The 14,958-nt window shown below is 46.5% G+C and overlaps 1 protein-coding gene across 14 annotated transcripts in view; it reads left to right on the top strand.

The window, feature by feature from the left end:
• PTPRF (protein tyrosine phosphatase receptor type F) overlaps positions 1 to 14,958 on the top strand; it is a 392,629-nt gene that overhangs the window by 299,834 nt on the left and 77,837 nt on the right. For 6 of the 14 annotated variants that reach the window (XM_037403535.1, XM_037403536.1, XM_037403537.1 and 3 more), the window contains one exon: positions 9,020 to 9,031. The exons of the other annotated variants lie outside the window; for them this stretch is intronic. In XM_037403535.1, the coding sequence (XP_037259432.1) occupies positions 9,020 to 9,031 (12 nt within the window). The remainder of the gene's footprint in view (positions 1 to 9,019; positions 9,032 to 14,958) is intronic. 14 annotated transcript variants of the gene reach the window in all.

The following is a 14,958-nucleotide window of genomic DNA, read 5'->3' as shown; positions in this document are numbered from 1 at the left end:
GTGCTTAATCCTTTTAGTATAAACTAACCTTTGGCTGGAGGAGTGTAAAACTGGTCATGTGCTGATGAGCCAGAGGTGCTCAGCTATAGGTGAGCTGATACTTAGGCCTCTACTTTGGAATGTGTATGTTTAAAAACCAAACAGGTTTTTGGAGTTGTCCTGATCTCTCTTATGTGCATCAATGATTGAGCCTCTGAGTATTAATGGCTCATACTGGGAACCTGCTGGAAATTAGCTGCAATTCATGTAAAGTGATTTTTCTAATGGTTATGCTATGTTGCCAATTTAAAACTGTTTTCAACATACCAGAATTAACTAGGTTTTACATTAGGACGGTATCCTGCCTACATTTCTCTACATTAAAGGTGTTTGACTTAGCTTGGAAAGAAGCAAGCGCTAAATTCCCTGTACACTTTCTGTTAATTTTGACAAGGCAAAAAAATGTGCTCCTTCATATGAAACTCTGTATAACCAGAGCCACTGGTCAGGAGCCCCTGGGAAACTTAGTTACAGGTTTTCCCAACAAAAGAAAGAAGGTTCATGTGCTGGTACAACCCATTGTTTGTGAGGAAGTTAGAACCAGATTTTATTTCCACATAGTAAATCTGGTGTGTAATAATTAAATCTCATCTTCATTTCTTCCTTCCTCTGTTTTGAAGAAAGAAAATACAATCTTAAAGCTGTATATGCATTGGTTAATATGGAAAGAGGACATGAGAATTTTGAGTCTTCACACACTGTGTGTTTGTTGCTAGGGGTGGCTTCTGGCATTGTTTTCTTTGCTTATTCTGGGGGACTGGTTTTTTATTTTGCAGCATAATTTGGATTATAAGAGTCTTTGGAAGACTGAAGTATCCAATTAAGCATATTCAGAAGATGAAGCTATATCTATGCAGTGGAATCACTCATTTCACTCTCACGGTGTACATATGGATGATTTTAAACTCCCTGTATTCTTGCAAGTTCATTTTTCAGGCAAGCTGTACTAAAACACATCCCAGATTGTCACTTTGCACTTTGAGGGAAGGGATCCTAGTTACCAGGTTGGCTGTTGTTGCATAGGTTTGTGTTGTTACCCAGCCGTTTTGCTGCAGTATTTGGGATGCTTTTGCTTCCTGTGGCATGCTCAGACTCTCAATGTTCTGTTTCCAATAGAGCTGTAGCTGAAAAAAGGCACAGGAGCTTCAAGAGGTAGAAAAACCTTCTCTTAACAACTTTCTGATTTCTTACTAATGAACATTCTTTATTTAGCAAGTGAATCCTGTAGGACTGAGGAATGTACTGAATTTTGCATTTGGCTTGCGGCTCAGCAAGGTTTGTCCATCCTGTTTGGGCTAGGCATGGGCCATGGATAGTCTACACATGTGAGATGATCCTGACGTTCACCGAAGAAAGCATGTTCTTAGACATATGCTTTACTGTTAACTATCATTTTCTTACACATAAATTTTTGGAACAAGCCTTTTTATTGCACATAATCTTTACAATGTCAGTCTCTAGCCTGTGTGATCCTGATAAAGCTCTGCTGTATATTTAAGACAGGATACCCCATAAATTATTTTCAGATAAAATTCACTGTGCATACTAGGTCCTAGATGGTATTTGGGCTTACATTTTCTGATAGCAAATGTTCTACAAAAAAATTATAATGTTGTTATTCTTCAACAAGGAAGGAAAAAAAATGAAAGTGTCTTTCTGAGGTCTAGGGTGCAGAATAAAAGAATCCCTTTTTTTATTCTTGTGATAATCCTACAGGGTTGTCATTAGATGGATCAGTGACTTCCAGTAGGGTCCTCAGAAAGTACCTGCATCTTTTACTAGAGAAGACATTAATTAATGCTGGAGATTGTGTCGGCTGCACTGCCACTGCATGGTGGTTTCATAATGATTGCCATCATTGTATTGAATACCCAAGAAGTTGACCATTTTCTCGGAAAGCACAGCTGAGCAGCACTGCTGATTTCCACCCTGTGTACTTCTCAGTACTGCTTGTGCCTGCTCTTATTTACAGCCTACTGGGTTTTTTTAATAGTTCAAATGTTTGTTTGTCTCTTGACTCTTGGGATTTATGGTTTTGATCATGTCCTCCCCTTTTCTAGCCTCCCAGGTAATCCTTTATGAGTGTGCTGTGTTAGAAAGCACAGGCTCATTAGCATCTTTATCATACTTTTCATGCTAACAAAGGAAGATACTGGGTGCTGAGAAGAAGTATCCAGGCGCTGCTCAGGGCTTCCTATATCAATGAAAGAACAGGAGGAGGAAAGAGCAGGCTACACCAGTGTCTTGTCTCTGTGAATTCTTTAGAGCCAGCACTTCTGCACAGATGGACTTCATTAAAAGTTAAAACATTTCCACACCAGGGATTTGTAAAGGAAAATGGATGCATTTTCCTTGAAGCTATTATTTTCATCTTACTAAGCGTGCTGGAAAGCAACCTTCATAAGCCTTCTGCTTCTAGACTGACAGGTCTATCTGTCCGCTGCTGCAGAGCCAGGATGGGGCTGGGGACCAGTGCTGGGAGCTGACTGCCTCCTGCTGCTGCTCTTCAGCCCTCCATGTATGTAGCGTTGCAGAAAACATCCCAGACCATCAGAGGAGCAAGAGCAGAGGGAAAGCAAGAGCAGGGAGCATGCCTGAGCAAGGTGGCTGGCTGGGGCATAGCAAGGACTTGGAAGGGGGCACAGTGGCATATTCCTGTCCTGCACTTTCAGCACAAGCATGCTTGCCATGCTGGCCTGGATGTTTATCGTTACCACCATGAAGGAACGCTCATCTATTTGTGGTCCATGGTTACATGTGCCACAGTGCATCGTAACAGTGATTAGATTTGGGACTTGATGGTGCTGCAGGGAGAAGGGAAGGGAATAGAAACATGTGGAAGATGCGACTCCTCTAATCCAGAGAGCTTACTGTCTAATTTAGCAGCAAAAATCCAAGATGTTGATTCAAGGCATATGAGAAATTGATTTAAGAGGAGAAGGCAGATATGACCTAGGGTGGGGAAAAAAAGGTGGTGTCATTTCATCATGCTCACTGGGAGTATAGTATAATTGCACTGATTCACCTGCGGTATTGGGTTTTTATGAACACATTTCACTCTTCATTTGCCTACAGCTTTTAGACATATCTGCACGAAGAGGAGCATTTTCAGCCAGAAGTCTTGTCCTGTGAAATGCCTGTGAAGGCAGTGGCCTGTGTGGTGCTCCCCTCAATGGACACACTGTTATTTAGCACTTTCCCCTGTATGAAAGGTTTTTTCTGCCCTTCTCTTTACACATGGCATTATTTTTTTTCCTGCGTCAGTGAAGCAGATGAGCAAGGAAGACTGTATAAATAGAGTATCCTTATTAATACACTGTGGAGTTCACTAGGTATGTTCCCCAGTGCTGCTTACAGCAATGAGCAATGCAGATTCTATTAGAATAGTACTTAACTGGAGCATTGACTGCATACTTCCCAGCAAATGAGAAATCTCCTGCCCAGCTTTCACTTAAGTGCTGCTTTTCAGGCCTTTAAGGCACAGTCCAGTGGGGTGAGTGCAGCAGGTTCCCTGGCCCAAAATGCTACACGTACTGTAGAGAAGCAGCCCACAGCTGGTTTTAAAGAAAGACTATTTAAAACTGAATTGTCTCCTCCGTCTCCAAATTGCAAACTAGTAAATCAGGATTCAGTTGATAGAAATGGTATTACTGCAGGAATCTGTGGTTTCTTGATCTGCTTTTTGAAAGGCTGGGCTAGTATTTCATTTTGCAGCAGGGAAATTTGCTTGGAGTCTGAAGATTTATTTGCCAAGTTTCACTAAGGAGGCATCACCCACAATGAAATTAGGATTGTGGCTTTGACCCCTAGCAGTGATTCTCTGCCTCCACAGGGTTTTACGCTTGGCGACTTGGTGGTAGCTTAGGCTCAGTCACAGAGGGGGCTCACCAAAATGTCTGTTTGCGACAGTGTGATGCTTATTGCAGTAGGGACCTTGTGTAAATAATAATTCTGAATGACTGACGTGGGCCTGGAGCAACAAGACTTGAAGCCTTTAAAAAGAACATTTTCTGCTTATGTAATATTAAAACAGCTAAAATAGCAGCAGCAGTCAAAGCTCAAGGCTATTGCCAGAAGAGTAAAAGCTGAGGACAGTGGTCAAACAGTCAGCTACCAAAACTGGGGATGTCTGCAAAATGGCTAAATAACAGGGAATACATTTTTTTACAACCTAGCTATATGCAACTTCAGGCAACGCGCTCCATTAAACCTGCCTCTCGTCAGGGTTGATGGGGGTGACATTACTTGACCAGAGAGGGGCACCGCCGGTGCTTGAGGGCCTGGCAGCCGTCACAGACAAGCAAAGACTGGAGAGAGTTGTGAGGTAGATGCCTGGATGACAGGAAACACAAACAGGCAATTGAATCAGGCTGGGTGACCCAAACTGCTGCTTTGGACAGATGTCTGCCCTGGACCATCAGAAGAAGCAAAATCAGACCACAGGGTAACTACCCCTCAGCAGCTGGTATATGGCTGAGGAGGACTACGGGTCTGACGGGCCATGATCTCCACGTGTACACTCTGGGCACTGCTGACCTCAAGATAATGCTGCAATACAGCAATTCAGCAGAGAGCAATGACCCTTCGATGAAGAAAGTACACTCCTTTTTATGGGATTTTAGTATTTTAAACTTCATTTCCTCTGCCCCCAGGTGCTGCTCCATGTTGAAGCTACTGCTGTAGCCAAAGCCAGAGCAGATACAGTTTGAGCAGATGCACCTCGGCTAGTTGTAAGCAGGCTCAGGGTGAGCGCAGCTGGCAGCATGGCCAGAGCTGTGCAGCACTCAGCACCAGCAGACATTTGCTGCTCAGTCAGCACTGTGGTTCTTGCTGCTGTGACTGTATGTATTCTCATACTGGAGCTGACTGGTTTCAGAGCCAGAGAGGCAAGGAGAGGCTTCTGCCAAGTTTTCTCTTCCCCATATATGACTATGAATATTTTTGTCGTGTTTTCTCCTGGGGTGAAGTGTGTTCACCGTCACTGTTTCTATGAGCATTTTGCTATGCCGTAATGATTATAATGATCACAGTTTAATAAATAATAATTCTTTGTCCTGCTAGCACATTTCAACTAAAGATTTCAGTGTGCTTTATAGAACTCAGCTAAATAAGCTTAACAGTTTTATTCCGTCAAAGTCCTTTGGCGGTTAAAAGTGCAGTGCGAGGCTCAAGTCTGATTATTTGTAAAATGACCTTTATGGAAAATAGAAGGAGAGTGGCTGGTGGCTCAGTGCATAATAATACAACACAGAAATGGACTTTGAAACCTATTTCCCTCTCCTCCCCACATGACCTGCGCAGACGTCTGTGGAATAATTAGGCCTGCATATCTGTGTGGATGAAATGTCTGTTCCCTCCCCTTCCATATCCACTTGCACAAAGGGTTAGCATATCCACCTCTGGTGCTCTGATGTTTTCTGCTTTTAATTGAATTCATGCATGCATGTGTGTGCACTGTGAATGGGAAAGGACGGTTGGGTGCCCTGAGCATCCTGTCTGTCTCTCTAGGATGGAATATACTCATCACTGTGGCATGAGAACATTGTTCATTGCATATAATGGGAGGTTGTCTTACTCTCATGTAATCTGGCGTAAAAAAGACAATCTGTCCTTTTGTTTCTCTATACCTCTAAAAGCTGTAAAGGATAAAATTTGATTTGTGTGGAGTCCTTGAGACACAAGATGTGCTTTTGGAGATAAGCAGGAACAGGTTCATCCCCATCTGGGTTTCTGTTAACCTCTGTCTTTTGGATTCCAAAGTGCCCAGGTTTGTCTTCATATTAATATCTTGCATAGCACCAGAGGGTTTTCAGCACAGGACAGATGCTGGCAGCTCCCAGCAGAATTGCAGAGCCAATTGGGATAATGAAGTTTCTTGTTGCTTTCAGGAAAGTATTAGCTTCCCACTCCAGAAAGCTTTAGAAATGTGTTCCTTTGTTTGAGCTAGTGATCTAAACTCTCAGACCTGTGCATTCGTATCTTGGCCACAGCCCCCTGCCTTGTTTCAGGGAGCTAATGCCCAAGAATACACAAAAGCAGAACCTCCCAGAAGCCCAAATTCATTCTTTCTGCAACAAGCTGCTGTGGTTAGAGTATTGCTGCTGCTGCATAAGATCAGCATGTCTGTGGCAGGGTAAAAGCCAAATTCAGTCGGCATGGGAATTTCTGCCTGCAGAGCACTGGAGCCATCTGACAGTCAGGGCTGGCAGACACGTCTCTGAAACAGCCTCGCTCTTCGCTGTTTCGCTGTTTCAACTTGGATCTCAAAAAGAGCCCCATTTTTACCTTCTGGAGTTTGTTATCCTCTGGTGGCATTTCTGCTGTGACCTGACTCGCTCTGTTTTGCACAGAATGGCATGTGTAAATTAGCTGCTAGGCAGCTCGTGTTTGTGGGAACATGGTAGTGTGCCTAGTGAGCTGTGGTATTCTTTCTGCACAGGGGATGTTCTGGGTAACCCCAGCCTAAAATCCTGTGTCCCTACTTGGGAGGGGGCAGACATTATTTACTGTCACTGCTCAGTCATTTGTTTTGTAAAAAAACTGAAAAACTGTTGGTAAAAACATGCTTCTTAGCTTGGGAGTGACATGGATAGAGAACTGGAGATAAGGGAGCGTGTAAATGGGATCTATAAGGAGATGAAACTTTCAATTTATCAGGTTTATCTCAGATAAAGCAGCAGCTGTTTAAGTATTAACTAAAAGGAAAGGAGAGAGAACTTTCTGCCCAGGTGTTCCCTGTTGCCTTATAGCTGTTCTGAAATAGCCTGCTACTGGTTTTTATTTCCCATAAGCCACTAATATAATAAGAGATTAAGAGATAATCCAGCAATTAGTGACAAATAGCAGGCCCCAAACTTGTTCCTGTTTGACAGACCAGAAAGTAATCTGTTTGAATTAGCGTGTTTCACATGTGTCTCCTCACCTTTCCAACTCTAATCTGAAGTGTCAACACGTGGGGAAAGCCACCGCCAGAGCCTGCTCCTGTTCATGCACACTGATGCAGTGCAATCCCTGGCAGGTTCCTGAAAACAAAGCTCCTGGCTGTCCCCCAGCTGCAGCAGCACCCCTCACCTCGACCCCGGGCAGGCCCAGTGGCACCACAGCGAATCCCCCTGCTATGGCTGGGGTCCATCAGCTCTTCCCAAGGGCAGGGGGAGGCTCTGCAGCTTCTGCAATTCTGCAGCAGGGATGCGTGTTCCCGTAGCCGTTTCAGCATCATCCCCCAGTCATACACCCTTCACCAGCCTCTTGCTGTTCAGTCACACAGTCCCAGCGGGTGCAGCAGGTTGGTCCATGCTTGCAGCACTTGGAGTTTGTGTTGCCCTGTTAGTTCTGCTTTCCAGAAATGCAGCCATCCACGGGTACGCCTGCTTTGACAGAAGCACTGTCCTTCCTGGGCAAGGGCAGGAAACAAGTCCTCCCTGTTGGGAAGAGCTGAGCAGAAGGCAGAAGCCCCTTGCTGTCTGCTGAGGCCATGCAGATGTGATACACTCCATTAGATTAGGAAATAAAGTGGTGGCTTGGGAGCAGCAATAAAGAGGTTCCCTCCCATCACAGAGTCTCACAGGATTAAATGAGCCTTATGTTCATGTTTTGTGGACGAAGATGTAATTCCACTGTCTGAAGCAGGACAGAGGAAACCTGGGCCTTAAGCTGGGACTGTTTGTTTTGGGGATGTCTGGGCGGTGATCCTCACTGGATGTGGCCCTTGCTTATGGGCCGGTTAACCTCCAAGTTGGCTGGTTCTGGTCCCCTGGTATCAGTTCAATTGGAGAAATGTAAACAACTGTTTCGCTGTTCTCCTGCAAGCTCCGTTACACTTCGTAGGCCACTGTAGTAGCTGTTATTGGCAGTTTGTTGCCTGGTTTGTACCATGTCAGTGTTGGTTAAAATCCTGTCCTCTAATTGCTGGAAATGGCTGACTGTACTGTTGCACTGTATAATGCCATGTACTGTTGTCTAATTTGCAGTGTTTCTGCTGGAAAGCAAATTCCTCCCCCCACCTTCTCCTTCCCCCATCAAAAATGTGACTCATAAGCAGTCTTTAACTATCAAATCCACTTCTGTATCCTCTAAGTGAGGGTTCCATTACAGCTGATATGCCACAAATCTGTAGCTGGAGTGAGGTCACTCCTGCTAGAGAAATAAGATCTCCTTTGTCTATAAGGAAAATGCAACTAACCTTCTACTGTCTCTCCCGCAGGAACAAAAACTGGGACCTGCTCAATTCTCTCTGGGTGTTTTTGTCCTTCTGATTTCTTGTCCAGCTCTCACTCACAGCACAGTGTATCAATAAGGCTCTCCCGAAACTGAGCCCAGCTGAGACTGCGCATGTCTGTCACTTGCCTAATACCTCTCTGCTGCATTTAGCTCTTTGTTTGGAGAGGGAGAACAGCTCTTCATGGTAGAAGATTTTCATTCACCACTTGGAACATTTCTCTCATACTTGATAAAATTCGGATCTATGTATATGCTTTTCCCAGTGTGTGCTCAATGGGTTTAAAGTGCCTATGCCATCATCTTTATAGCTGGAGTGGGTGTGTGGGAGCACATCAGTCTGTGTGGTGGCTGGAGTCCTTTGCTCTGTGTGTGAGTGTTTTGCATGTGTAAACGTGTCTGTGCTTCCAGCATCTGGCCCAGCGCAGGGCCGCCCCCAGAGCACCCTCCGTGTGAGTATGTGTGGGACGTGCGGTCCCCTCCGCGCTGCCTGGAGGAGCGGTGAGCGGGTCAGGAGGCGAAGGGGCCGGCTGGGGCCAGAGCAGTGCGAGTGCAGCGCATTCCTGCCCGTGACATGGAGTGGTGTGTGTGCACGGTGGGAAGACATGGCTGACCTCTGTAGTCTTGTCTTGTCGTTTCAGTGGTGTGCGGACAGATGAAGCTTGGCCTGTTTTTACTCTCTGTGTTTTTCCTTGTCTTTTTTTATTCCCTCCTCATCTTCATCGCACTCTGCCATCAAACAAAACAAACTTTCATCTCTCAGATCAGCGAGAAGGTTGGTCCTTTTCACTTCTTATCCATCTACAGTACGCCACGTCAGATGGGACTTTTCCAGTAGGGAGAGGAGAGCCATCCCCAAAGGGGGAGGAGGCCCTACAGACTCTGGCTCCCTTCCAGGCACGGCCACAGTGTGCCTGATGAAATCTGCTTACTGTTTGCTGTGACTCTGGTGATGGCATTGATACTTTGCTTGCATGCCTTTGTTGCTTGAGATTTAAAATGCACAAAATATATTTTGCATGCAAATACAAGTCAGGGTGGTTTTCTTCAAAGGTAGGGTGGGAAGAAGTGCATGCTACTGTATGTGGGGTCCCTCTCTAACCCATTACCTGTGCTAGATGCCGGCGTAATACCCCTAAACTGCTGCTGTTTTCTGGCCAGAGATCAAGAGCAGTCTTTGGTAGCAGAGATCAGAATGATCTCCAGTCTCCTCACGAGCTGCTAGGGAGAGCATGTTCCTCAGTTTCTCCTGTAGCTTTAAAAATTTAAAAATTAACTTTTGTAGAGGCAAAAAGCTTACTTTTGATCTCAGCTGGAGAAGGACCAGCATGCTGCCCTCCCTTGCCATAGGGCAGCAGGCTGAGAGATGCGAGGGCCTCGTGCTGAGGCAGCTTCCCTGCTCCTTGGCAGTCCCTGCTCTGGGGGATGGTCAGTTCTCCGTGCTTGGACGAGGGCCTTTTGCATGAGCAGGTCTGCCTCTCCTTTCTTCCTTGGGGCTGGGTCTTTTCTCTTGCTGGCAGGAGAGCAGGGAGCTCTGGCAGGGGCCTCAGCCTTACGTGGCATGGCTCAGGGAGGCCCATCGCGACGTGCTCAGGAGCTCATAGACACTCAGCAAAACCTGATCTGTCCCGCTGCCCTCAGAGCGCCAGAGGTGAATAAAGGACAATAGTGAAAGGCAACTCCAGCTTTTAAATTGAATCTAGCTCCAGAACTAGCTTGAGGCACTCATAATTTCATGCTGAGGAAGGCTGATGGTTTTGGCAGGCATCCTAAGCTGGTTTCCAGAGATGACTTCTTCACCATACAGGTACCATGCGGTCCGTCTCTCCACACACACTGAAGGAGAAGGATGCTTGCAGTGGCTCTCTAGCCCAGCACTGCTCCTGGGTGGTATGGAGAAGAGACCCTGGCTCCTCTTGCACATAGCATCAGGCAGCTGCATGAGCTGATCTTCTAATCATCACTGGAACAAGTTTTAACAAGTTGTCATAGTAGTTGTTCCAGTACACTGACTTCACTCCCGTTTCTGTCCCTGGAACGTGCTCTCATTTAGATCGTACTGAGGCACAGGGCCCTTGTTTACCTTCTAAAACAGATCTAAAAATAGATTTCGTAGAGGATGAAATTACCTGAGCCCAAGACAATGGTGAAAAATGAGAACGAGGAAGAAAAGAGAAGAAATTGAAGCCAAGGCCCAAAGCCTCCCAGATTTCAGTGAATTTGGAGCACCGCTGTGATGGCTCAGGCACCTCTGGAGAATAAACCTTTGACAAGGCACTTAAACGTTTTAGCCGCATGGTTTAGCTGAGGGGAGGCAGCTGAGAATGGATATAAGCCAGCGGGAGCAGATTATTTCTCATTCTTTGTGTCGACCCCTCCTTCCCACCCCACCAAAAATACCCACGTACGCAAATATTTAATGTGAAGCCAGAAATTAGTTTCTAAATATTCCATTGGGATTTGCCATGCTTATAATTTGTTTGGCACTGATAATTACATCTTACATTTTTCCAGCTTTACTTAAAACTGCGTACTGCTAAACCATGCATTTAATTATTGCACTGTGACTGCTACAAGGTTGTTTATTAACGAGTATTTTATCTTGATACAGTGGATCTTTTCTCTTATTCCCCTCCTTAATGTTGTGTTATTTTCATCAGAGAAATTTCAGAGAGTGAATGCAAATTGCATAGCTCCACAATCTTGCTCTCCCTTACTTTGCTATTAGTATGTCAGTATGCTGAATGCTGATGTGTCTCCAGTGCTGCACCACTGTAATGATATATCCTCTTTTATATGTGGTTGTCAGCGCAAATAATTAGACCTAAAAGTTATAGCTGAAATATAATCCAAAAATGGCAAGGCCCTGTTTTGGAAATTGTCTATAAAATGTCAGCATTCAAGGATGCATTGGGAGCATAAATAGTACAGCATTGTTTGAGCACAAGATTAGACTGTAAATGCATTTTTTTCTGGTTCCAATTTTTTCTCTCCTGCTGTTGATTCTGTCAATAGATTGTGAGACTCCAGCAACTGCCTTTCCATTTGAAGTCCTTCCTTAAAATGATAGCACTAGGGAAAGATGAAAGGTGTCTACAGATGAGTAAACCACGCAGACTGATGATGATGTTTGAGGATATCTCCTAAATTCACTCATTCCTGACTCTGAGGAGGTGGTTCCTGAGGAAGGCGGGATTTTGGGGCAGGGTAGCAGTGTGGCAAAGGCAAGAGCATACCTGTGCACCAAGAATTATCCAATTTGCCTGGCTGGACCAATGAAATTAGGCAGTCTCACCTTCTCAAAGATGTGCCCCTGCATCACACTTTACTGCTCATCCCAGCTGGGAAGTCAGAGCAGAGCCCTCCGAACTCGCCTTTGCTAGGCTAGGGGCTGGGGAAGAGCAGCCCGGGCAGTATTGGTCCTCCTTCAGAGCAAACAGGGCTTCAGACTGCTGCTCCTTTGTGCAGAGGAAGAGCAAAGGGAAGGGTGTCGGGACATGGTGCAGGACCAGAGCAGATGAGATTGCCTTGGAGAGGAGCAGAGAAGTGTGAAGCACAGGCACATCTCCATCACCATGGGGCAGCACCCAGTGACCCTGCGATAGGGGTGCCAGGAAGGGGGAAGATGAAGCCCAGAGTTCGATGCCGGGTAGGCATGGCAGGAAGGAAACCTAGAAGCAAGAGTAGGCAAGTGGAGGTCCCTGTATCTCTGCAAGCTAGAGAGAGGGGTGTTAGTGCTGTCATTTGCTCAGCTGTACTGGGGCCGACACAGCCAGTGGGGAGAAGCAATTTGGATTCCCCTTCCCTAGCAGCACCACACAGTGGGGGTCCCTGGTTCTCCAAGGGGATAACATCACCCTCAGAGGCAACCTGAGACATTAGGAAACAGCCTCTACCATAGTGAAAGGAGCCGGGCAATCAATTCATGCTCTTTGCTCTCAAGGCAAGGAATGTGCATGTTAATGCATGCTGAATTATTAACATTTCTCAATCTCAACCTTTGTAGCTGTTGTATTGCCTGCTCCCCTCCTTCCTCCCCACAGTTCCCCCAGTGAGTGGGAAACCAATCTCCGCGCTGTCCTTTCTCCCTGTCCTGTGGGATCCAGGGCATGGGCTCAGGTTGTGCTGCACTGCTCACCAGTCCGGGGTTTCACTTCACTTCCCAGGAAACAGTCACTACAGGCAGGCATGCTGAATAGTGGAGCAGCACAGAGCCCTTACGATGCCTGTTCTTGGGATGAATGACAATGAATCTCATTTTTGACAGTCTGCTGGTTTCACTAAACCTCTGAATTATACTATTGTCCATTGAAATCATTTTAATATTCACAGCAATTTTCCCTGTGCTGTTCTTGCAAAACCTCCAAACCACCTTCTCTGATCTTTATCCAAAAAGAAGATTAAAAAAAAAAATTGCAAATTCTTGTCAAGAAAATTGTAATAAAAAGGGAAATTTCATTGCTGCAATAAATGAAGAACAACAAAATTTTCTGGAGCACTTAAGGTAGTGCCTAGCCCATGTGATTTGACTTGTAAATTGGACAGAAATTCTAAGAATGCTTCTTTTTAAGGAGTTACACTGATTTAAATTATTACCAGACTCTCATGCTAGGAAAGCAAGCGACTTAAATCATTGACTTGAGCCTGAGGAATGTGTTGATGGTGCTCTGCAAGCTGCTGTGAGAGCTCTGCCAGCTCTCACTAATGCTAACTGACAGCATCTCCCCTTCTCCCTCTGTACTGACTGGGACAAGAAGCTGCCAATTATCCCCCAAGAGGATGGGAGGCTGATGGAGCCCATCCCTTCCATTGCATACACTCCTGCCAGAGTGTTGTGCAGGCCAGATCTCTCACCAAAGGCATTGCCCTGACCCCCTCCTGCCTCCCACATTGAGAGCTGACCCCTACACATGGCATCCGTTTTTAGCAGGTGCGGTGCCTTGGACACTGCTGCTCTCCAGTGCAGAGCAATAAGCCCATCTTAGTGGCTCTGACGGTGTACTAATGAGAGGAGGCCGGCTTAGCCGTTCTGGGTCGCAAAAATACACCGCAGGGGCCTGCTTAACTGCTTGTCTGTTGCCAGGCTTGAGAGCTGAGGCCCTGCGCAGCTTCCTGGCACGCTGCAGGCTGCGGCGTGCAGGAAGCATGGCCCATGTCAAGGTTGGCGATGCTGCAGCCTGCCCACCCTCTTGTATGGATTGACCTGCAGGAGAGTTTTCCCTGCCATTCATCCCTCCCCTAGGCACATGAGTGTACCAACCATATCTGTTGCTCCCCTGTGGGTAGGACAGGGGAGATACACTTCCAAGGGGGCTCAGCCCTTCCCTTCACCCTGCAAAGTGCTGCTGAGAGAGCCCCCACCCCTTTTGAAATGCACCTCCCCTGTGCTGTCCACAAGGGAGCAGAGGGCAGTGGGCTGCTGGATTCCCTGGGGAGAGACAGCTGCAGCACCCACAGGCACTGCCTCTGCAGGACACATCAAGGGGGACACAGCACTGCTGGCGCTCAGCATGGCCCCAGGAGCACCCTGAAAACTGCCTGACACAGGAGCACAGTGTGGGGTGCAGGGGAGTCTGCAGCAGGTTGTGCTGCCTCTGGTCTCACAGGGCTGGGAGTCAAAATATGGTTGTGCATGCTGGGCTCTGACCTTCCTGCATGGCCTCTTGTCCTGCAGTCTCGTGTCTTCTCATGCCCCTGTACGTGAGTTCCTGTGCGCCTTCCCTCTCCCTGTCGTGCTCTCACACCGCTTTCCCTCTGACTCTGTACTGGTCTCCGGTGCCTGCCAGCCTGTTTGCCTGGTGCATGAGTGCTCTGTGCACGCTTATGGCTTTATCCTTGAAGTTTGCTCTTTTTTATTTTAATACAGCGTTGGGTGGGTGGGTTTCGTCCTTGAATGGGGATGCAATTTGAACAGCTTCTACCTGGAATAATTCAACGCCATGTTCACTGGAAAACAAAACCTGACTCTTTAACAAATGATGCTGGGATGTTTTGGTTGGAAATACACACCATCATGTTAAACCATTGCCATATCCATCGGGTTAACTCTGTATTCTCATGACTGCGTAGCACTTGAGTACACTTTCAGTTCTGTCTTGTTTGGGGAGTGCTGCCCTGTCAGTCAGGTAACGCCTCACTGGCGATCATTCGTGTAGCTATTGATTTGAGATTTAATAATTGATTAAAAGAAACAACCAGCAAGACTTTGGATTTAGACATATTAAAAAAAAAAGAAAAAAAAAAGGCAAAGCAAGTTATCCTTCCCCTGGCTGGTAAGGAGCTAATGAGCCCTGTTTTGTCACTGAGACGATGTGTAGTACACACACGATGTTGACAGTATTGTCTGATTTATCACGAAGTCTTAGCTCTGTTGTACATGCTAGCGTGGGAGCTTCTGTGTTCAGTCTATTTCTGCAAGCCTGTTGGTTTGGGAATGAATCATCAAAGAGAGCACTAGTGAAATTTGATTTGGGGAGAGTCAGCTTGGCAAGCAGAGCTGACACCTCTGCGGCCCACCGGGCTGTCAGCAGCTTTACTGTCTGCAGAGACACCATGGTGGCAGGAGCCAGGCCAGCAGAGCTGCGTCCCCGCCGACCTGCAGCGCCCATGGGGCCCATCGTGCCTGCGACTGTGTTGTGAGCTGGCACCGCTCAGGCTCCTGCCTGATTTCCACCTGCCGCCAGCGCTGCGGCTGTTCGCTGC

The sequence above is a fragment of the Falco rusticolus genome, chromosome 11, assembly GCF_015220075.1.
Source record: "Falco rusticolus isolate bFalRus1 chromosome 11, bFalRus1.pri, whole genome shotgun sequence".
Lineage (NCBI taxonomy): Eukaryota > Metazoa > Chordata > Aves > Falconiformes > Falconidae > Falco > Falco rusticolus.
The sequence above is the reverse complement of the archived record's forward strand: the minus strand, read 5'-3'. Positions and strand labels throughout refer to the sequence as shown.